General features: G+C 39.0%; 2 protein-coding genes across 2 annotated transcripts; one reads left to right on the plus strand and one right to left on the minus strand.

Annotated features, from left to right (window-relative positions):
* The first annotated feature begins 17 nt into the window (after positions 1-17).
* patz1 (POZ/BTB and AT hook containing zinc finger 1) lies at positions 18-12,826 on the plus strand. Its single transcript, XM_022746677.1, has 4 exons — positions 18-1,639; positions 3,121-3,184; positions 3,300-3,471; positions 9,928-12,826. Exons 1-4 carry the CDS (start codon positions 393-395, stop codon positions 10,404-10,406), a joined length of 1,962 nt encoding a protein of 653 aa, XP_022602398.1. The 5' UTR covers positions 18-392; the 3' UTR covers positions 10,407-12,826.
* A 3,494-nt stretch (positions 12,827-16,320) lies between these two features.
* LOC111222908 (solute carrier family 2, facilitated glucose transporter member 11-like) lies at positions 16,321-22,218 on the minus strand. Its single transcript, XM_022746813.1, has 12 exons — positions 22,146-22,218; positions 20,882-20,980; positions 20,107-20,267; positions 19,562-19,686; positions 19,287-19,416; positions 18,792-18,940; positions 18,281-18,468; positions 18,061-18,171; positions 17,413-17,514; positions 17,257-17,332; positions 17,029-17,156; positions 16,321-16,924 (listed from the first exon to the last, which is right to left on the minus strand). The coding sequence occupies exons 1-12, from the start codon at positions 22,164-22,166 to the stop codon at positions 16,730-16,732; spliced, it is 1,485 nt and encodes a 494-aa protein (XP_022602534.1). The 5' UTR covers positions 22,167-22,218; the 3' UTR covers positions 16,321-16,729.
* Between the last annotated feature and the right edge of the window lie 55 nt (positions 22,219-22,273).

Raw genomic sequence — 22,273 nt, forward strand, 5'->3', positions numbered from 1 at the left:
AGACCTGCGTGTTCACATTTTGGCGTAAAGACATGAAAGACCCCTGCGGTGTTGGGGCTCTTCTACTCCTCTAAGTGACTGCCATTGTCATTAGAGAATCGTTTAAAAAACACATTACTGTGTGAAACCCTAGAGAAACATTTTTTTCACAAAACAAGAGCGACCCCCACCCCTCAAGAAACCAGGGTCAAAGTTCACAGGAAGCTGGGGGGCTGCCATTTTTCCCTGCTGCTACTGCTAACGTTTAACGTTAGATGCTAAAACCGACGGGGAGGGGCGGTTGGTTTTGGATTTTGTAGCTAGCTGGAATCAACTGATCGAAATCGTTATATATAATCCGCCATTCCTCCGACCGTTGTCGCAAACAACCATCGTTATTGGATGAATTCGGCATGGAGAAAGTAGCGGAGCCGTCTTGGACTTCTTCGTACACCTACCAGGTGAGCAAGCACAGTGCGGAGATGCTACACAACCTCAATGTTCAGAGGAAAGATGGAGGCAGGTTCTGCGATGTGGTCTTACGCGTCGGCGAGGAGAGCTTCCCTGCCCATAAAGCGGTGTTGGCCGCCTGCAGTGAGTATTTCGAGTCGGTCTTCGGCCGCCAGACTGAGGGCGACGGCGACGCCAAGGAGCTGGAGATGCACACGATCAGCCCGAAAGTTTTTAAAGACATCTTGGACTTCGCCTACACCTCCAGGATCGTGGTGCGACTGGAGTGCTTCCCGGAGTTGATGACAGCTGCCAAGTTTCTGCTGATGCGGTCGGTCATTGAGATCTGTCAGGAGGTCATCAAACAGTCCAACGTGCAGATCCTCGTCCCGACCTCTCGGGGAGGAGACGCCAGCCTTTTCCAGGCCACGGGCGCCACGGAGCTGGGTTTCCCGGTGGCACAGCAGGATGTGGTAAACGGAACGGGAATGCTGGTGGACGGTCAGAGCTTTGCTAACAATGCGCAAATGCATGTGGAGGGGAGCGGAGACGCCGCCGCCGTTTTACTCGAGGACGGCGGCGAGTCATCGGTGCCAATGTTGGAGCCTGTCGAAGGGCTGTCGGTTTCCCCATCAACGGAAATAACGGGGAACACACTTCATCACGACGCTGGCTCCCCAGGGTCAAAGAGGGGCAGGGGGAGACCAAAGAAAGCAGGTGGAGTGGTGGAGGCTGTACACTTCAATCACAGCACCCAGAAAGACAATGGGTTGTTTCCTTGCGGGACTTGCGGTAAAGCTTTTACAGAAGCTTCCCGCTTGAAGAACCACGAAGCGCAACATGGAGCCTCCACTGGCGGTGTAAACAACGTCGGTGACAGCCTGTCAACGGCGGGCGGTATGTCTTTAATATCTCACCCTGGTCTGGTGGAAAACGGCTTGCAGTTACACGGAGGGCTGACGCTGGATAACGGTCGCAAACGGGAGAGGACCAGGCGACACGTCGGCTGTGACATTTGCGGGAAAGTTTTCCGCGACGTTTACCACCTGAACCGACACAAGCTTTCCCACTCCGGGGAAAAGCCGTACGCATGCCATGTGTGCGGGCTCCGGTTCAAACGCAAGGACAGGATGTCATACCATGTGCGGTCCCATGACGGGTCAGTCGGAAAACCGTATGTGTGCCAAAGCTGTGGTAAAGGTTTTTCAAGGTGAGCAGAGCTATATTTCCACTGTCAGCATGTCTTTGTGTTTAGGAGAAACAATGAACGTGCCTCAATACCTGGACATCTTCCAGGACACCATGCACAGTTTGCAGTATTGTTTCCTGATATGATTGGTTCAAGTCTATGTATCGATGTAGAAAGTTAATGAATTTTTGAGGGATAATATAGCCTGAATTCAGGATCTACTCCAAAAATAAGGATATTAGTTAAGCTTGATAAATATAAATTAAATTGAGTTGATACCATTAACAGAAACAGGGGGGTAGTATTTTCAATAATTTTAAGAAGACCACTTTCTGCGAGCCCTCGTCCAGCTCTTACTGTGACAGTCAGTGTAAAATATAACAGTAAAGTGTTGTCATTGACAGGTTTAGTTTCTGCTGATAGACAACTGCAGAGCTGTTACAGAGTGACTGTCATCACTGTACCCACACCACACACACCAGTTTCCCAAGCTCAGTGTTCTCAGGGCCTGTTACAAACTCGCTGTCACCACCTACTGCTCTGGAGGTTTACACACAGGACAGATAAATAAAAAGCAGTCACATGTTTGAAAAATCCATGAACTCAGTGGAGGGATAGAGTGGTTTTTTGTGGGAGAGCCATCACAGTATTACAGGTGAAGACATTTATGTGATTTTAATCCCATCATCAGGTGTGCTTCATACAAGAAAAAAATAGTATTTTTAGATAGGTATTTCTTACTGATTTATATCTGTGACATTGATAATATGCTGTTTTCACAGAAGACTTGATTTGCATTTAGCTGCCAGTTTCAGGGTCTTTACATTGTTCATACTGGCTCTCTGTCACACTGTCATGGATTAATAGGGTATTTGAACAGAATGGAGCCATCCTTAATGTCATTAGTAACATCTATGCTTTTCTGCTTTGTTGTGAGCTCCTATAATACATTACAATATATAATGGATTGTTGTTTAAGATGGGGAACCTCTTATTTACTAAATGCATAAGTACATCATTTAGTCAATTTTACCATTACTTGCCCCAAAGTTAAATACTTACTTTTACTTTATTATTTTCATGATATTTTATTGTTATCTCTCTAAGTCTAGGTGTGATTGCCACATGACAAATTCAACCTCTGGCAAAAATACTGTTTTAATTGACAAAGAACCTGTGAAATGGAATTATCTGTTGGGTAAAGGTGACTGATTGATAGAGACAGCAACTTAGCTCCACCATTTGTATTAATGCTGTGTAACTAAACCTAGCTTCCTATAACAAGCAAATTTAGCCTTGTTTAAGCCTCAAAGTCTGCTGATCCCATAGTAAAGTAACACTGTAATAAATGAAATTCTGGCTAGTATGCCCTAGGCATGTGATCATAATAGAGGGAATCATTTCAGTTTGTGTGAATAGGTCAACACCCACCAGGCATCTTTAGCTATTGGAAATATATTAGAAATTCAGTCACAGATGGGGCTTGCTTTTTCTCCTTTCAGACCCGACCACCTGAATGGACATATCAAACAAGTTCACACAACAGAGAGACCCCACAAGTGCCAGGTAACATTTAGGCTCCATGTATTGGAGTTAATATATCATTAAAAGTCCCAGCTAATGAAGGTTTTAAATTATCACATGTAAGAAAGCCGTTAACATGTTGATTTCTGTATTACAGATTTGTAATGCCTCTTTTGCTACAAGAGATCGCCTCCGGTCACACCTTGCATGCCATGAGGACAAAATCCCCTGCAAAGTTTGTGGCAAGTTCCTGCGTGCTGCCTACATGACAGACCACCTCAAGAAACACAGTGAAGGAACACATAACTACTGTGGCATTTGCAACAAAGGTAATCAAAAAAAAAATGTCAGCATACTACATGCTCTACAAGTTCTTCTGAGACCCATGTCCTGATAAATATTCAGAGGTTGCTGTCTGTATTCTGGTCGGCAGTGCTGTGTGTTGAGCGATGTACAGCTTCCATGTGTGTGCCAACCAAATACTTGCTAATGCATATACCAGATTCAGTATGTTGTGCAGTTTACCTTTCACAAAGAGGTTGAGAACAACAGCAACAAAAGAGTTGTAATATAACACCTCAAAGGAGTATAAATGGTGTTGTAGTATGCTCGTTCGGTGGTCAAACTGAACCTTGGTTCATATTTCATCTTCTCACCAGTACCTTGTGCCCTCCCTTGCACTTCATCGATGCAGTAGTATTTTCTATCTGAACACAGCATCACAGGCGGGTTTGGTGTTTGATAGCAGTGATAATGTGACTCATCGCTCTGTTGCTCTTGCGCAACTGCAAAAGACATATAGTTTTCATAAAAATGTTCTACAAGTGTGTATGTGTATATGTATATGTATATATATATATATATATATATATATATATATATACATACGTATATTTTAATTAATAATTCTATTTCTCAAAGTAAGATGGCTGGCTAGTGAAAGTATAGTGTTTTTGTTTTGTTTTTTGTACCTGTAGGTGCATAAATTGGCAATCAGGGTGAATCAAGGGTTGAAGTATTGTTATTAGCTCAATAAGAACATCTCTTTACAGTTTGGATCACACTTTGTTTTAAAATGTCTGTACTCTGTTGCTGATAATGTTCCTTGTGTGGATGAAGTAGGACCCAGGGCATTCAAATAGAAATAGTCTGTTTGCTTGTGGCGGTACTTTTGCTTAAGATATTGTGATGCTGTTCACTGTTGTGATTTACAATTCAAAAAAATGGATATTAATTGAACTACCCCCTGATTAACCATTAGTCCTTCACCACTTTTGATCATGTTTCCAAATCCATCAAGGTTGACACTGGACAGCCTGTCCCTGTTGACAGGACGCACCTCTCCTAGCCAAGGCTTTGAGTGTGTCAAACAACTGCCTTGTTCTTTGTTCTTCTGGTCCCAGGTTTCTCCACTGCGTCCTACCTTAAGGTGCATATAAAGACACACCATGGCTCTCCACTGCCCCCTTCTGCCACAATGCACACCTTCCCTGAGCCAAGGGGGGGACTGCAGATGCACAACGGCACCCCTTACCACATGGGACGCCAGTGCTCAGTGGAAGGCAAGCAGCCGCCCGCCCCATCCCAAATTTCCATGTTTCTGGCTTTCATGTACTCTGCTGCTTTTTGGAGAAACATGCTGCTGCATCTCTGTGTATGTTTAAAACACAAGCATACATCAACTTCTGCTGCCAAGCTTTTCCCTCAAACGTCTATCGTGCTATTTCATCTGCTGGTTGTCTTTCTGTTAGCTAATTGTGGGTGTCTTTTATTAAGAGATGGCAGTCTATACAAAACCTCTATGTGGTAATTGGGTAGAGGGGAAACAACTGGAAGATTTGCATACCTCAATGAGGACATTTTTCGTTGTTATTGTCTAGTAACTACTAGCTAGTTTCGAACCAAGAATTGACTTAATCAGGTTGCACCATTAAAACCTGTCTTAGCTAATAAAGACTTCAGTATTTGTTCCTTGGAAACATCTACAGCACTGTCCCATCAAGAGCAGTGAACTGTGTAAACAAAAAGCCATTGTAGCATCATAAGCTAACTATCAAAACTAGCTTCCAAAAATTACAGTTTTAGAGGCTCAACAGATATCTTTTGTAAATGTAGGTATTACTTTGTTTTATTATGTCTGCATGGAGAAATCTCTGTGTTTCAGAGTTAATAGTTTTCATACATTTTAGACTGAGAGGGAAACATAAGATTCTGTTAACTCATTATTTAGCCTATTTGTTTCGTTACATATTATTGGCATAATGTTTGTTAAAATTGGAAGTATGTCATTTTTGTGAAATGTAATTTAAAATCTTTAAGACAGACATAATTAAACAGTATCTATCAAGTTTTAGGTCAGATATGTCAAGCATACTTCATATTATCTATTTACTCTTTGCTCTTAACTGATCATATATTACCAAGCTAATGTAACCTTTGGCACCTTTGGTTCAGTTACACCCTTACTGGGTGAAAATATTTAGTAACTGATCTCTACATAGGAACTAGTTTGTGTGGTGCAACCCATTTCAGTTTAGTAGAATAAAACTACTTAGGAAAACCTTACGTTAGAACTAGGCTAAGTTTGACCTTATGGACAGCTCGTGCAACCAGCAGCAAGAAAACTTTAGAAGCTCACAGTAGTTTCATTGACTCCTGTCAAAGGTCAGGATTGCAGAAATGGCTGGTGGACACGCTTTTCCATAATAAGCACGTGCAGCGTGTCGACAGGCAGACAGCCCTTAAATTCACATACAATCTACAGATCTGAAACTACTGTGAAAATCATGACCATGTCTGTGGTTTGACAAGTAGGAATGCCTGTTCCTGTGTGTCCTCATATTCTATTAAAACACATGATTACTTAGATTGAAGACTAAGCTTTTATTAAGCTGGAAATTGGGTCTGTAATGTGGTTAAATTTTCGATCATCGCATACAGCAATTAAGCACGTCGACATTTGTAGACTTTATAGTTGACAGTTCTTACTCATAACAACGTAAGAATGTGGAGTGCTCAGTCACCTTTGCTTTTGTATGTGTGTGTGTCTGTCCAGCATGGCCATGGCAGCATATGGTTAACAGTGTCTGTTCCTGCTTGGCTGGTCCATCAGCAGTTGTTCAGCAATGCACAGTGTTGCATGATCGTCCTAATATGTGCTCCATTTGCCCTGGATTCATTGAAACTTTTGTCGATGTGCCATTTTTGTAGGAGAACCAGTAGCATAGAGACAGTGCACAGCAAACTTTGAGCCACAAACACAATTGGCAGAATAAACAGCACAAAATAATTTTCTCTCTTAATTTTTAATTGGCACTGACAAAATAATTAATAACTGAGAGTAGTGCATTTGCAGTGTAATAGGTGGTAGTTTTGATAATAATAATAATAGTTATTATACTAATAATAATGATGATAATAATAATCTTTAAAGAGCATCGTTGTAAACACACTTTACAAAGTGCATCACATAAGGCAATAACAAGCAGATCATTAAAAAACATTTTCCGATAGAGTAATAAGCAAATAAAACCAAGCACATTGTCACCAGCAAAAGAGCAGCCAATAAGAATCAAGTAAAATAAGGAAAAGCTCTGATAAAAGTATGTTTTTAAGAAGAGATTTAAAAGAGGTCATTAATTCAGCTGACCTGATTTCCTCAGGCAGCTCGTTCCATAGCTTTGGGGCTCTGACTGAGAATGCTCTGTCACCTCCAGTTTTTAGCCGTGCCTAAGGAACAGATAAAAGATCTCTACCCAAGGATCTGAGGCTACATCCTGGCTCATATACGACATACAGGTCAGATATATAGCATGGAGAGTGGCCATGAAGAGCTTAAAATGTCAACAGTAAGATCTTAAAATCAATTCTAAAACTCATTGGGAGCCAGTGCAAGGAGGCTAAAACAGGCACTATGCGGTCACTTCTCTTGGATGTTGTTAAAAGCCAGACGGCTCATTTCTGTCCAATCCGATTAATAGGTTTCTGGTTGAGGCAGGTGAAAAGGCCGTTGCAATAGTCGAGGCGAGAAGATGAAAGCATGTACAATGGTCTCTGGGACTTTGAAAGATAAAATAGATGATATTTTGGAAATATTTCTAAGATGATAAAAACTAGACCGCACAAGTGACGTGTGCTGCTCAAAGCTTTAGTTTCTATCAAACCAAACAACAAGATTCTTTTACAACAGGAGTAATGTGCGCTGTGTATTCCAACAGGGAACCAGCAGATGGCAGGATTCGTTTTGGTATGTGCTGGGAACCAGTTACACCCATTGCTGTTTTGCTTGAGTTAAGCTGCAGAAACAGTTTTTTGACATCACACAGGCAAAAGACACAGAACCTCCTGTTTAACAGGTATGAAGAGAACCATTTTAAAGCGGTACTATATATTCCTACTCAGTCCTACAGTGAGTTTAACAGAATGCAATTGTTATTTGCTGATCTGGATCACGTTTGCAATAAGTTGGTTGTTATTATCATTATTATTATTAACATTAGCGTTCAGTTGCATCACCATGTTTTTCCGTCCCAAGGTCTGTTGATAAAGACATGAAGTGTGGCAAGATCACATTTTGTATTTGAGTTTTTGTTGTTGAGTTATTGGAATATATAGTCAACAAATTATATACATAACTCCCCCTAAAAGCCTTTTCCTAACTCATTTCCAGTATTGAATAGGGTGAACAGTAAGCATGAAAAAGGGAACAAGAGCAGGCTATGTATGTGTTTATTCGCCATTTGTAAAATTAAGTGAAGCATTTGTGATAAATATCCTTTCAAGTGAAGTCACAAAATGGGAACTTTTATTGCAGAAAATATCTGTATATATCATAGTCTGTCAAAGAGAAATGAGAGAGGTGTTAAAAACAGGGTAGCTGTTGAATATTTGCACGTAGTTTTTCACCAAGATCAAATGATTAGTTGTTTACCTTGTGTGCCATTTTGGCAGAATTTTTCTGGTTCATTTGTTTGAGTATATTATGGTTAATGCAGATTTCTCTTTTTTCTCCGCAAATTTTTCTAAAGTTGTGAGAATTATGAGACTTACCTGGTTGGTTTTGGCAATTCCTACAATTCCTATCTTCTGCTATACTGTGTCACTAAATTAACAAACCTCCTGTACAATGAGCACAAGCATAAGCATAAGAGTGTTTTTCTTCAACAATTTGAATTTGTGCTAGGTTGACTGTCACCTGTCTGTTTTCAGCTAAGTAACTGGTAGCCAAAGTGCTGCTGAGCAAGTCTCTGAGTCAAGTTCCTGTAGTTCCTCTAAGGTTCCTGTAAAGGTAATAACTGACACAGAAAGGCGGTTATGTGAGTAGTAGTAAAGAACAGTGCTTAACCTGAAATGAATTCAGAACTCACATGATGTGGCAAAAATGATTTGATTCACTTATATGAGTAGAAAAAGCTGAAAATATAATTTCCTCTTGGAATGGCCAGAAATGTGTACTGTCACTATATTTACTGCAGTTTTCACTGTAGTCTTCATTTAGTGTCATGCAATATGTGACACAAGCAAGTTGTGTGTGTGAACATTATACTTTGTTATACACAGTACAGGCTTTTTTTCTCACAGGGATATTCTATCATGTCACAACAGGATGCACAAGTGTAACTAATAACATTATCACATTAATGATGAGCCAGCATTGTGTAATAGCAGAGTGCCATTTTTTGCACCTAAGTTAAGTGTGTTTTTAATTACACCTGTGATCAATAAGTCAAAATGTCCAATGTGAGAAAGTCCTGTACTCAAATGGCACACAGTTTTTGTAATTTTATCTGATAAAAGTAGCTTGTTAGTCATATAGATGATTCACATTTAGCGTGGTTTTCACAAACATCAACTTCTTTAGTTGATTATTTTTGATAATTATTTACATTACAAGTCACTGAGTTCAGGGATTTGATATTTTCTGAAAGGCAAAAGAAGAAAAAGTTAACTCATTCATCATTTACAGCTTCAGTGATGGGACTCACTCAGCATGGATTCATTCATACTAGTAAACCTGTCTAACATACTGTGTTTACAGACAGCATTTCAAATACTAGTAATGAAATGAAGGTAATTCTGTCCATATGGTTTCCGCCGGCCTGTTATGTCTGTCCTTCCCCCCTTCCTTTCTCCCTGGCCGGGTGTCGTGTAGACCTGTGCGCCAGTCGCCAGCTGCTTCTCACCTCGTCTGAGGCAGAGGGGCGCTTTCATGGGCTCTCTGGACACCCAGTTCTTCCCCAGCCTGGCACTCCAGCCTTGGGCCTGCAGCCTGAGCTGCTCATGGGGAAGCCAGGTGGGACTCCATATTTCTGGGAGTGTCGCTCTGGTGGGGTTCCTGGCTTCCCCGTCCATGGGCCTGTTGCAGGTCAGTACAGTCCAGCAGGAGGGTGGGTTGGGGGCATGGTGCTAGCATGGCCCACTGGTTGGATGAGCACAGCACAATTCTCAGTGGACACTGGGCAAATGGACTGAGCTAGACGATAGTATGGTTTAATGCTATGCCACTTTTTTGAAGGAACTCTTTTTTTTTTTTACCCTATTGAGTTATTAATGTGTAAAATCAATTGTCACAACTTGTTCCAATTGTGCTTGTTACCTTGTCACTAAACACCTGATGTTTATACTTGAAGTTTTTTCAGGTGGCAGCCAGCTACTGGATTAAAGATGTATTTGACAAAACCTGTTTTATGATCTGTTTATGCTAATAGATGGTTCTCTTCCTTCTCATTTCCCCTTTTTTCTCCCTCCTCAATACCCTCTTCCTCTCCATATGGTGTTTACCTCAGACGGACAGGAAAACGCTGGGAAATGTCCTCATCTGGAATCCGAAGAATCAGATCCTTCATTTGGAGAATTGCCCAACGGTGATGAGCTTAAATCTCCACACAAACCTGATAGGCCGGAGCTCGAGATGCCCTCTTTAGCCTGTAACGGAGCCTCTGCCGGGTCACTGGGGTCCCCAGAGGGATCCAAAGCCAAGACGGACCCTGAGAAGAAGTTTACCTGCGGGATCTGTGGTCAGGCCTTCCGCACCAAGTCCTACCTCAACAAGCACCAGCACAGAGTTCACAAAGCCCAGAAGGCCCAGGGGGTTTCAGGGTCCGGCTTAAGTGAGCTGGCCCCGTCCCTGACCTCTCCCTTCTCCCCTCAACAAAACATGTCTCTGCTCGAGTCCTTTGGCTTTCAGATTGTCCAGTCTGCTTTTGCCTCCTCACTGGTAGATGCTGAGGCAGGTCAAAGTGGACTGGACTTTGGAGGGAAGTGACATATTTCTAGAGTTGTAAGAAAGCTTCTCACTTGTTGGACAAAGCCGGGTTGCCCACAGAAGATGCTCTGTATTTGGGAATATCTTTGCCTCAAGACTACTTTTTTTGTTTGTCACATTGCTTAATGTGTATCCAATATTTTTGTCAGAGACCGCCATACGATTCCTACTTTTTCTACTTTTTCAGAGTATGAAAAGTGAACGGTGTTTATATTTTCTCTGTAAAGAAATTACATGAAGGTTTTATTTCCTTTATCTGACGTGGATCTGTTGAAGTTATGTTTGGTAGGCTTTCAGTTGATTTTGGCTTGTGTGTTATTCTTAGCTGCACATATGTTCTTGACATGAGATGAATTATTTAGTGCATTCTTAAAATGAGAAATGTGTTGTCTGTTGCCCACTTTAACTGCTCTGATGTACTTCAATCAACCCTTGGCCATTACAACAATTTTTAATGTTTCATATTCCTTGTTCCCCTAAAGGCTGTAGACAGACATCTTTACATCAGAGCAACAAGAGGGCTGAGTTCTGTATTTATGTTGTTCTGTGTCTTTTTAAGAGGACTTTGTTTTTCTTAAGGACAGGGATTTAAATTGGCCTCAATTTTGATAGCAGGTTTTGTTTGGAATCTGTTAATTGTGAATAACTTACAATATTCCCAACAGGCCCACGGCATATTCATCACTTTTATTATTATTAAGTAACAACTTTGTACAAAAAGAGTCAGTTTAAAGGCCGCTGAGTAGCACTGATAGTTGTAAACAAGCTTAAGAAATTACTAATGACAGGATTGTAGTCGACAACAGACAGTTAAGAAGCACTTTTGAACAGGTCATTAAAACTCAAAATTTGAATTGTTACAGCATTCACCAAGCGCAGTTTGCAACATAAAAGCTGCCAAAAAGGATCTCACCTAAAACAAATGAATAATTAAGCTACCTCATAAGAAATTAACACCATTGTGCTTTGTTGATCATAGCTTAATCAAGCTTAATTTTTCTGCTAACTTCATTGGATTAAGAGAAAAGAAAAAAAAGTCATAGTTCAGAAATGAAAAAAAAAAAATGTATTTAAAGCCCCAATAGCACCTAAGCTTTTTTTTCTCAGTATTTTTAAGATCCAATCTTGAAGTGCAGTCATACTGATAAAGCCACCTGGCTTTGAGGATTGTTACCATTCACCATTAACCCAAGTGGTTGTGAATCTTAACCAGAAAGCAATGGTACACTGATGTGACAGCTGACAAGATGTGCAAATCTACTGGCAGCTCACTTGGATGTGAAAAGCCCATCATCATTTTTTGATTTGATGATTTGTAAAATGAATTATTCATATGAAAAACTGCAAAAGTAAGGAGAGGAAAGCCATTTATTATTGTGATCTATACTGTGTAAAGGAATATTTTTGAAATGAAATTTCTTTGTTTTTTATCATGTCAACATAAATTTTGAGTCAAAATCAGTCTTGAAATATGCCTTGAGCTTGTTGGGAATTAGCTTTGTATTCCCCCCCCCCCCCCCGGCACGCCCCGACAATGACAATATTTCCAAGTATTGTTTGTTAGGTATTAAACAGGGACCAAGGTCAGGTATATTTTCAGTATATATTTTGAGAAATGTAAATTATATTTTATTAACTTATTCATGCCCTCATTTTTGTGTACAGTTTTTTTTAATAGTCAAACAAAAATCTCGTGATTTGCTCATTTTGGTAATTTTTCACTCTAAATTATGTTAAATGGAGTTGTGGATTTTTTTCTTGTGTGTGTGTTGTGCAGCAGTTAAGGGGTTAGAGAAAGGATTCACACCCTGATCTACCAGCCTCTGGACCGACCAAACGTAATGCAACTTTTACAGAGTCAAGTAATTAAGCTCACTTTAATTCTCCAGTGTTTCTTCATCTTCATCACGTTCACGTCTTGTATTGACCACCCCCCCACACACACTAGCACCACTCCCACCACCACCCACCGCAGTATCAGAGTTGCTTGTGCTGATGTGTAGATGACACAGCTTGTGTTTGCATTAATGGCTGCTCAGTTAAGGCACAAGCTATCCATCTTGGTTTCTTACAGTGAAAGTGTTTAATTCAAACTGTGCAGTCCAAGACATTCCTCTGAAACTTAATTGAACAGTTTTTATACTTAAACCCAATAGGGAGTTATTGATTAAAAGAAAGTATATAATTTGAGTTAAATTCAGTTAAGGGCTGCAGCTAACTGATTATTTTCATTATTGATTAATCTGCAGATTTTGAATCAACATGTCCATTACATGTTAAAAAAAAAACGACAAAAAAAAACAAACAGTTAGATTAGGTTAAAAAACACAACTCACTCAATTTGCTTTATCTGTATGACCAACAGTCCAAAACCCAAAGATATTCAGTATACTGTCACACAAAGAAAAGCAGCAAACTTTATTATTATAAAAACTGAAACCAGAGAATGTTTGGCTTTTTTTCTGTTATATAAATAGTTGCCCATTTATTTTCTAATTTAATGGATTGAAAGGATGAAAGTTTCATTTTAAAGAATAAAAAAAGTCTGATTCTTTTCACAGTCATGACATACAGTACTCCCTCTTGGTTTTGTATATATTCAAACAGATCTACACTATGTTGAAAAACACAATTGCAAAGTACACAATATAAGATTTAATTATTGGATGTCATAAGGAACTCTCATACAACACACTCATCAGCTGATTAATATATATTTCACAGGTTGATGTTGTTTCATTTTGTTGTAAAACTCCCAACAGTGAAGGGGCTAGCGGTTTGTTTGTGTATGTATGTATGTATGTGTATGTGTGTGTGTGTGTGTGTGTGTGTGTGTGTGTATGTATGTGTGTGGGTGGATGGGTGAGTGTTGATGACTAAAAAGAGAGTGTATACATGTGCTCTCTGTGTGTTTTTGTCTCTGTGTTTGATCTGTGTTTCCTGCTTTTTGTTTTAATTATTATTTGTTATTAATTTAGTCTGTTAAATTCAGTACATTCCTATATTATTTATGGTTTTATTGTGATTGTAACAAGTGTATATACCATTCATATACACATTCTATAGATATATATATATATATATAAATATATATGAACGAACCAATATGATCAGTGTTTGTCAATGGTGGTCCTGTACATATATAGATTTTTGTTTTTGTCTGTTATGTGGAGGGGTGTTAAGTTATGGCCGTTTTGATTGAGTGTAAACTGCATGTTCTGGCATGCGAGCTGAGCTGGGGACTGAATGTCGATCACTGGTTGGTGGCAGTGATACTTTCACTGGTCACCGTACTGTCACTCTGCTCTGGTAGCGCTCACACTGCCAGCTGCACGACTCACGTCTTTGACCAAGTTTTTTTTTTTTTTTTTGTCTTTGTTTTTCCTTTTTTGATCCACTCTGCACTAGTATTTCCTCCTTGAAAGGTAATAAGGGTTGTGTTGTTGTTATTATTATTTGAAATCAAGTGGAAGATACTGTCGGGAAGGAGTGTTTTCACTGGGATGTATGATTTTGTTTCACTCATGTTGGTACTCAAGTGTAAAAGAGTTTTCATGGATAATTTAGGCCTAAATGTTTTTGCTTTCTGCTTTTGGTCTGTTGCAAAGTGCCTTCCAAATACTGATTGTGCACAGCAGTGGATTAAAAAAGGTCCTCTTTTCTAAAAGTTGATAATTGTACAGAGTGACTTGCATTGACACTTTTGTATAAAAACACACAGAAAATGTACAATATGTTAACTTGGTATTTTATCATCGTACTCAACAAGATTGCTCTTAAAACGTGAGCTACATGTTTTGTTATAAGGTCTTTGGACATATTTCAATATAAGCATACTTTTCTATAGATATTTGTTTTTGTACTCTGTTATTGGGTCTCATCTCTTGTTGGTACAGAGATGGGCATCAAATAAATTGCAATTGAAAAAGCTCCTAATATTTGTCTCAGAATTATTGGTGGTAGACATTGAAACAAATATCAGGTTTACATGCTTTCAAACTAACACATTCACACAAATAGACGATTTAAAGTTTCCAATTCATAAGATATAATATATATTAAATGACTTGTTTCTTTGTAGACTCTTTCTTGTCCTGTAATCAGAGCCTATAGAACTAGTTCTGAAGGGTACTACATGTGTTCTTTGTTTTACTGACATGCACATTATAGCATTTAAATTCCATGTGTCACTTTATATAGTTATAGAATTTTTATATAACTCGCCCCTTTCATTTTTAATGAGGATTAAATTTATGCATAATTGAGGCCGTGGCCGCTTTGAGTGACAGGATGGTGCCATGACAGTTGGCTAGCCACTAGCTGTCTGGCGTCTCTCTTCAGAAACCTATACGTGATGTCATGGAGGCTAAATTCATCTTTATTTACAGTCTATGGTCATATTCAGTCTATAGTCACAAGCAACTTGGAGCTCTTGCCACAGTTGGTTCTGTGGATTTTGACTCCATGATGTTGAGATCAGGGCTCTGTGGCAGCCAGACCATCTCCTTGTTCTTGGGACCATTTTTATCATCATATGATCATACACCTCCCTGATGCAATTGTGCGATGGATAAGAATCTGAACAAGTGTTTAGCCTATTTAACCCATGTACTGTTATTTAAAGCAGACAATTTTCTTTTTTACCATCATGTCCACAGTCAGTCAGAAAATTATATCCTCGTAGTTTTGATTAAGCTTTGTTTCATGTTGGTTAAAATAATAAAATACTCAAATTCTATTATTTACTGTAGTAAATACCAATTTCAAATTAAATAACTGAATTGTAAGTCTAGAGCTGTTATTAAGAGCGAGAGATTAACACAAACAACTACAACAACTAAGGTCATTTAAACATTTCATACATACTGTATACCGCAATTTCCCATGCTTTAGGTAAATAATTAAAAGTAAAGACGGTATTTAGATGTACAAATGTTTTATTTTTAATGTTAACATGTATATACAGTATTCACATTCTTCATGTCCCTATATCTGTGTACTCTCACTGAGCACTTCATTAGAAACCTTTGCTCTTGAAACAGCCTCATTGCTTTGTGGCATCGATTTTACAAAATGACGGAAACATTTCTTTGAGATTCTGGTTCACGTTGACATGATAACATCATATCATTTCTGTAGATCTGTCAGCTGCACATTCGTGCTGCCAATGTCCTGTTCTACCATATCCCAAAGATGTTCTCTTGGATTCAATTCTGGAAAACTAGGGAGGCCACTGAGTTCACTGAATTCACTATCATGTTCATGAAACCAGTTTGAGTTTGAGTTTTGCTTTGTGACATGGTGCGTTAACGTACTGGAGGTAGCCATTAGAAGATGGTAAATTATGGACATAAAGGGATGCACATGGTCTGCAACAATACTCAGATATGCTGTGGCTTTAAAACCATGATTGGTTGGTATTAAGGGACCCAAAGTGTGCCAAGAAAACATTCCCCACACCATCACACCACCATTATCAGCCTGGACTGTCTAGACAAGGCAGGTTGGGTCCATGGACTCATGTTGCTGGTACCAAATTCTAACTGTACAGAAATCCAGATTCATCAGACCAGGCTACAATTTTTCAGTCTTTAACTGTCCAGTTTTGGTGAACCTGTGCAACACTGCAGCCTCTGCAGATTTCTGTTCTTGTCTGACAGGCGTGGAACCTGACGTGCTTCTGCTGTTGTAGCCCGTCTGCCTCTGAGATGCTTTTCTGCTCACCACAGTTGGAAAAAGTGGTTATCTGAGTTACCCCAGCCTTTCTGTCAGCTCCAACCTGTCTGGCCATTCTCCTCTGACCTCTCTCATCAACAAGGTTTCCTCTGTCCACAGAACTGCTGCTCACTGCATGTTTTTTTTGTTTTTTTGCACCATTCTGAGTAAAAACTCCAGAAACCGTTGCACTTGAAAATCCCAGGAGATCAGCAGTTTCAGAAATATTCAAACCCATAACATTTTTTCCACATTCTGATTTTTAATGTGAACGTTAGCTGAAGCTCCTGACAGGTATCTACCTGATTTTATGTATTGTGTATTGTAATTTGTATGCCACATGATTGGCGAATTGGATAATTGCATGAATAAGCGGGTGTACAGGTGTTCCTAATAAAGTGCTCGGTGAGTGTATATGATCTGCCTAAAACATTTCTGGTGTTAACTGAAAGTATCACATTTGTTTGTGTAGAATAAGTTACAATTAATGAAAAGATTGGTCCCTGAAATACATACATTTTAGTGTTGAATTGAAAGATTCTTACTTAAAAGTTCATTAAAAAAAATGACAGAAAAGTGATAAATAAAGTAAAAAATTTAAAATAAAATTATAATTTAGTTGTAAGACAATCCTTAGTCTTTTCAATGTCGGCTCCACTGTTCTTGTAATTCAATTTGTTAAAGTCCTCCATAATCTCAACCATTGTTTTTCCTTTGGTCTCAGGGACAAAATGAATCAGAAATGCTCCACTTAAAAAGCAGTAAACTACGAAAATCAGGAAGCAGAACTGCCCAAGTCCATCCTGTATGGAAACACATAGAAACAGGCTGTGTTAAATTAACAGCAAGGTGGCATAAACACAGTATATAGATTAAGAGATAGACGACACGATGCACAGTATCTCACCACTATATAGCCGAATAACATCCCCACAAGGAACATGCTGAGCCAGCTGATCGTCCCACTGATCACATAAGCAGAAGGACGCCAGGCTTGTAGGAAGAGGTCAGCAGGAAGAGCCATAGACACTCCGGCTTAAAAAAAAGAGGTAAAACAATAAGCATGATCAAAATTGAGTGACTAATATCTTATTTTTTCAATTGTGAGGACAAGGACAAGCAACAGAAAACTCACAAGGTCCAAGTCCATAAATGCCGATGACACAAAAGATCAGGCCGATGTTCACATATGGGATCCATGAATTCAGATCCTGCGTGAAAGGACAAGCGTTTATAATTTTTCCTGTACAAGACAGAGGGGAGGAGGTGTGCAGTGTTGGAGTACAGTTACCTTGATGGACAGCATGACAGTGAGTAGAGACATGGTGACACCCATCAATAGATAGCCATAGCCCATCAGCTTCTTTCTGCCAGAACGATCTATCAAGAAGGACTGACACACAGATGTAGATGATGTATTACAAATCATGCGAAGCAGCAGCTGCTTATTTACTTCTTTATCACAACAGTGTCTCTTTTTTTATTCCAGCGACCATGGAAAAATAGTAAATAGAAGGTGTTTTTTCCTAAAATGAACTGTTTTTCCATATTAACCCATTTCTATTTTGTGTTTTTATTGTGTGTTTTTGTACTTGCTGGTGGAGCTTACTGAACCTTTGTGCATGACGCTTCTCTCCCAGTCTTTTCTGTGCCTCTCTACTTTGATTTTTTTTAAGGAGTAGTACTGTAATAGTATTGTAGGAATGAATGTTACTGAAGTACTGGATATTATTTTTCCACCTTATTATTATGACCTACATCATGTGTACACTATCGTAAACTGAGCTCTGCAAAAGTTTGTGCATTCAAAATTAAAACCCAGATTATTACACTCCTCAGGGGACCAAGGGCTTGTTAGATCTAAACTGTTTGTTATCATCCTTGAATTGCCAGCGTAATTTCATGATTCAATTTCTTTCCACTTTAAATAATTACTTACACAGAGGGTTACAGTGATGAGCTCTGTTGCTCCAAGACCGATGGCCAAGTAATGCATCTGGTCCTCTGGCACTCCTGACTCGCGGAAGATGTCAAAGGCATAGAAGTACAACTGAATGAGACAATGGAAGATGAGAAGCCATTTAATTAGGGCAAACTAGAACACACTATGCAAAACAGCTCTCAGATGTATATTTTTCTGTTATCGGAAATGAACATACAGCATTGATGCCGCAGAACTGAACACCGGCGCAGGGGATGGCCAGAGTCAGCAGCTGCCATCTCACACAGCGAGAGCTCAGTACGTCCTTCACCGTCTTCACCTTCTCTCCCTGTGTGCTCTCTCTCTCTTTCTGCATGTCGTCCAGCTCCAGCTTTAAGTTATCCTCCTGCCACAACCACTGCAGGGCTATTACACACAACACAAAGAACACATAAAGACATTCAAAAGCTATAGTTAATCTGTGGCATTATTATCATCATTATGGAATCACTGTTATTACTTTCACTGTATCAGTCTGAGTACTTAAATACAACAGTGTATATAGCTGTTCCTTGCAAGTCCACACTTTGATCAGTGATAATTTGGGGGTTAATGATACAGAAACCTTTTCATCAGAATTCCCAAACTCTCCTCTATGACTTTTATTAAAACTTAAAATTTTCATTTTTAATTTTGTAAATTTTATAATCCAATGTGAGATGCAGAATCAGAGAGCACCGTCCACTCACCTCTTTTGCTGCCTTCGGCATCTCCTTTGTCAATGTAAAGGTATCGAGGTGCCTCAGGGAAGAAAAGTAGGGTCACAAACTGCAGGATGGCAGGAAGACCACTAACAGCCAAGAGATAAGGCCACATTTCTTCTGTCCCCATCATCTCCCTAAAAAGAGTGTAAAACAACAATGAGTTGGAAAGAAGCTTACATCGGGAGAGCAATTAATTATGACTTTGTGCCATTTATCCTGACTAATTGGTTGGACAAGCTTAACAAGGTTTTGCACTTTGATCTGGAACAAGACAAAGTTTCGATCATGATGTGAAAAAGCTAAATAAACTGCTAAAATGACATTTGTACCCAGAGTGCACAAACATAAGAGGCCAAATTACATACAGCAATGTAGTAAGTAGTAAGTAAGTTTTTGCTTTTCTGCCCAGTTTATCTTAATGTTTTTTTGTCATAAATATTATTGAATTTATATTTTAAAGGGCCAACAGTCACTTCTTACTTGATGCCAATTATTTGACCAGCAATTTTCCCAAAGCCGATGAAGATTGAGGTTGTGAGAGTCAGGAAACCTCTGAGTTTCTTTGGCGAACTCTCCCCGAGATACATGAGGTGAACACTCAGGCCAAGACCTGTGGAGAATGACAACATGAAGACAAAAGACATGACAAAAAAAACCTGACAAGAGCTTGACAAAAACTACAAGATAAGAAAGACAATTACACACACACACACACACACACACACACACACACACTACACATCATCAGAACATACCAACATTATATCCGTAGAGAAATCTGCCCAGCAAGATCATCTCAAAAGATTTGGCCATGCGACTGAAGAGCATGAGCAGGGCAGCGACAATCGCCACAACATTGTTGAACAATAGAGCTTTTTTCCTGAAAAACCAAAAGATACACCAAAGATTTTATTAAATGAATTCAAAGACACTCGTTTGCACTGATCAATCTATGAGCCCATCTCATGATGTCTTGTAATTTAACTTTTATGTTTTACCAACATGATACAACATTTTCAATCTAGCTTAATCTTTTGGAAAAACACAAAGGCAGTATTTTTTTTTTTTTTTTTGTGGCTTCCAGTTTATAAACCATTGACTTGGTTATTTTGGTTCCAAAACAGTCGTTTGGCAGGTCAGAGAGTTTTAAACCAAACATGTCAGAAAATAATTGTTGAGTGTCGTCTATTTATTAATAGCCTTATCTAACCCCACAGATATTTTAGATAATATAGCCATGATGTTGTGTGTGTGTGTGTGTGTGTGTGTGTGTGTTCGTGTGTGTGTGTGTGTCTCTCACCGGCCATAAGTGACAGGAAGGCTGCCACTGTGAATAGCCCCGGTCCAGGCTCCAAGACTTAACACAGCCACAATAAAGGACCAGATGAGCTGGTCAGCAGACTCGTCCACCGGAGCTTCGTACCTCAACATCCATGTGTAGTTTACAAAACTCTGAATGTGCTGCAGAAAGGTCAGAGAGGTCAAGGTCAGAGTCTTGATTTTTATGTCCCTGACCAATGATGAGTTGCTGAGTTGTGATTGGATGAGGGTGATTTTGCATCTGTTAATTTGTCAAAGTTACTGTTAATCGGTTTGTTAGATTAGAGATTTGAGAGTCAAATGCTGATCAGGATCACAATTAAAGGTTATATATAGTTATATATAGTCAGTATAATAATATGATTATAACAACAAAAGTGTTAAATAGTAAAATTCTCAAGTGTTTTGCTGCTACAGCCTTACTTGGTCTGGTTTGATCACTATCTTATGGTGGCTAACATTAGCTAACATTAGCTGACATTTATGTTTCTACTTGTGGTACATTTAGTTCATCATCCTGTAACTGACTTGTGGCCAACATAGCGTCAAAGCCTCACTTTAAAATGATTATTGACTGTTAGCAGTAGGGCAGCACATAAAAGGAAGAAAACAAGATGTCTCCACTACACCGAATGTGTGCAGACACCACAGGGAATAAGTAATTGGGAAGGAGACTGTAAGAAGCAAAAGGTTTTTGTTCCCGTTGACACAGTTAACTTAAGTTAAGTTAAGTTAACTTTGCATCTAAATCTCACCACTGCTGGAGAAGCGATGACAGACACTTGAATCCCATACTGAAATGACCCACCGATTCCCAACACCAGCGACAGCACGTAAAGCCTCCAGTACTGCAGCTGAAAAGTCAAGTGTCAAATACACATAAATGACTTGACGTCTTTCAGCTGGACAGGAGTTAATTAGACATTGAAGGAGAGGGCAGCTAGTAGCCTATGTGGTGATTCTTTTAATGGTTCACAGGCATGGGCCCAACATGTGTTTAATGATTATAATGATAATAATCACATCCATGACCGCCACTTGTTTTAACCCTTGTGATGTTTAGTACCGTGTCACACTGTATACTCAACATTCCTGCTTTGTTTCTGGTTAAACTAGGTGTTAAAGCCAAACCTCTTTTAACAGCTTCAGCCTCTTATTATAAATGCAGAAACACCAAGGTTATGAATTGTTTAGAACTCTTAGAGTTTAGAACAAGTTCAGAAGTTTTCAAGTACTTGTACTTTACTTCAGTATTTCAAGTTATGCTGCTTTAAAGCTCTTCTCTACAGTTCAGAAGGGAATATTATGCTTTGTATGCCACAATATTTATCTGACAGCTACAGTTACTTTAATTTTACATACAAAATGTACAATAAACATATTAAATATGATGATTATTATAGATTAATTATTATAGTTTATAGATTATAGAAGTCCCTGCATACAAACATATCATCTTTCGCGACCTTGTGAACTTCATAATTCAACTCACTGAAAGGGGGCATTGTGCACAAGGTATACATTTGCTTAAATGCTTTTAGTCAGCTAAGGTTTTGAATGCAGAACTTGTTCTTGTTACATTGTGTTACATTAATCGCGGTCTATAAACATTTTCTATAAGATTAATATAACAACAAATATTTTTCTTTTGCTAAAATTCATTTGTCACTGACTATTGACTTATAAAAAGTTAAACTCTTTGAAAATTATAATTATTATAAAGTTATAAAGTGCCCAATGAGCTGTAACTCACACTACTACACTACAAATACAGAAAACAAGCAAATACATAAAATACAGACACGTTTTTTCCAGTATTTGCTTGTGTTTCCAATATTTAGTTTGTTTCTAAATGTGCACAAATTGATGAATATCTCTTCTTCTATTGCTTGCTCTTTCCGAAGACTCGGTGAGAGAATATTTTGAAATCTGAATGCAAGTGTTCAAATATACTATTGGTTACTCTAGTAAAGTATCATTTTCTACAAACAGCGCTGCATTGTAACAATAGTCACGTACCTTCTTTGATGCACCTTCCATTTTCTGCACTGGCTCCCTGGATGCTCGCTGCAGAAGGAGCCAAGGACCAGTATATATGAAGGAAGCCTCCTGAAGTTACACATCAATAGACTTTAGTTGTCCATTCA

This window comes from Seriola dumerili, unplaced genomic scaffold (assembly GCF_002260705.1).
Source record: "Seriola dumerili isolate Sdu_G_001 unplaced genomic scaffold, Sdu_1.0 BDQW01000109.1, whole genome shotgun sequence".
In the NCBI taxonomy this organism is placed as follows: domain Eukaryota; kingdom Metazoa; phylum Chordata; class Actinopteri; order Carangiformes; family Carangidae; genus Seriola; species Seriola dumerili.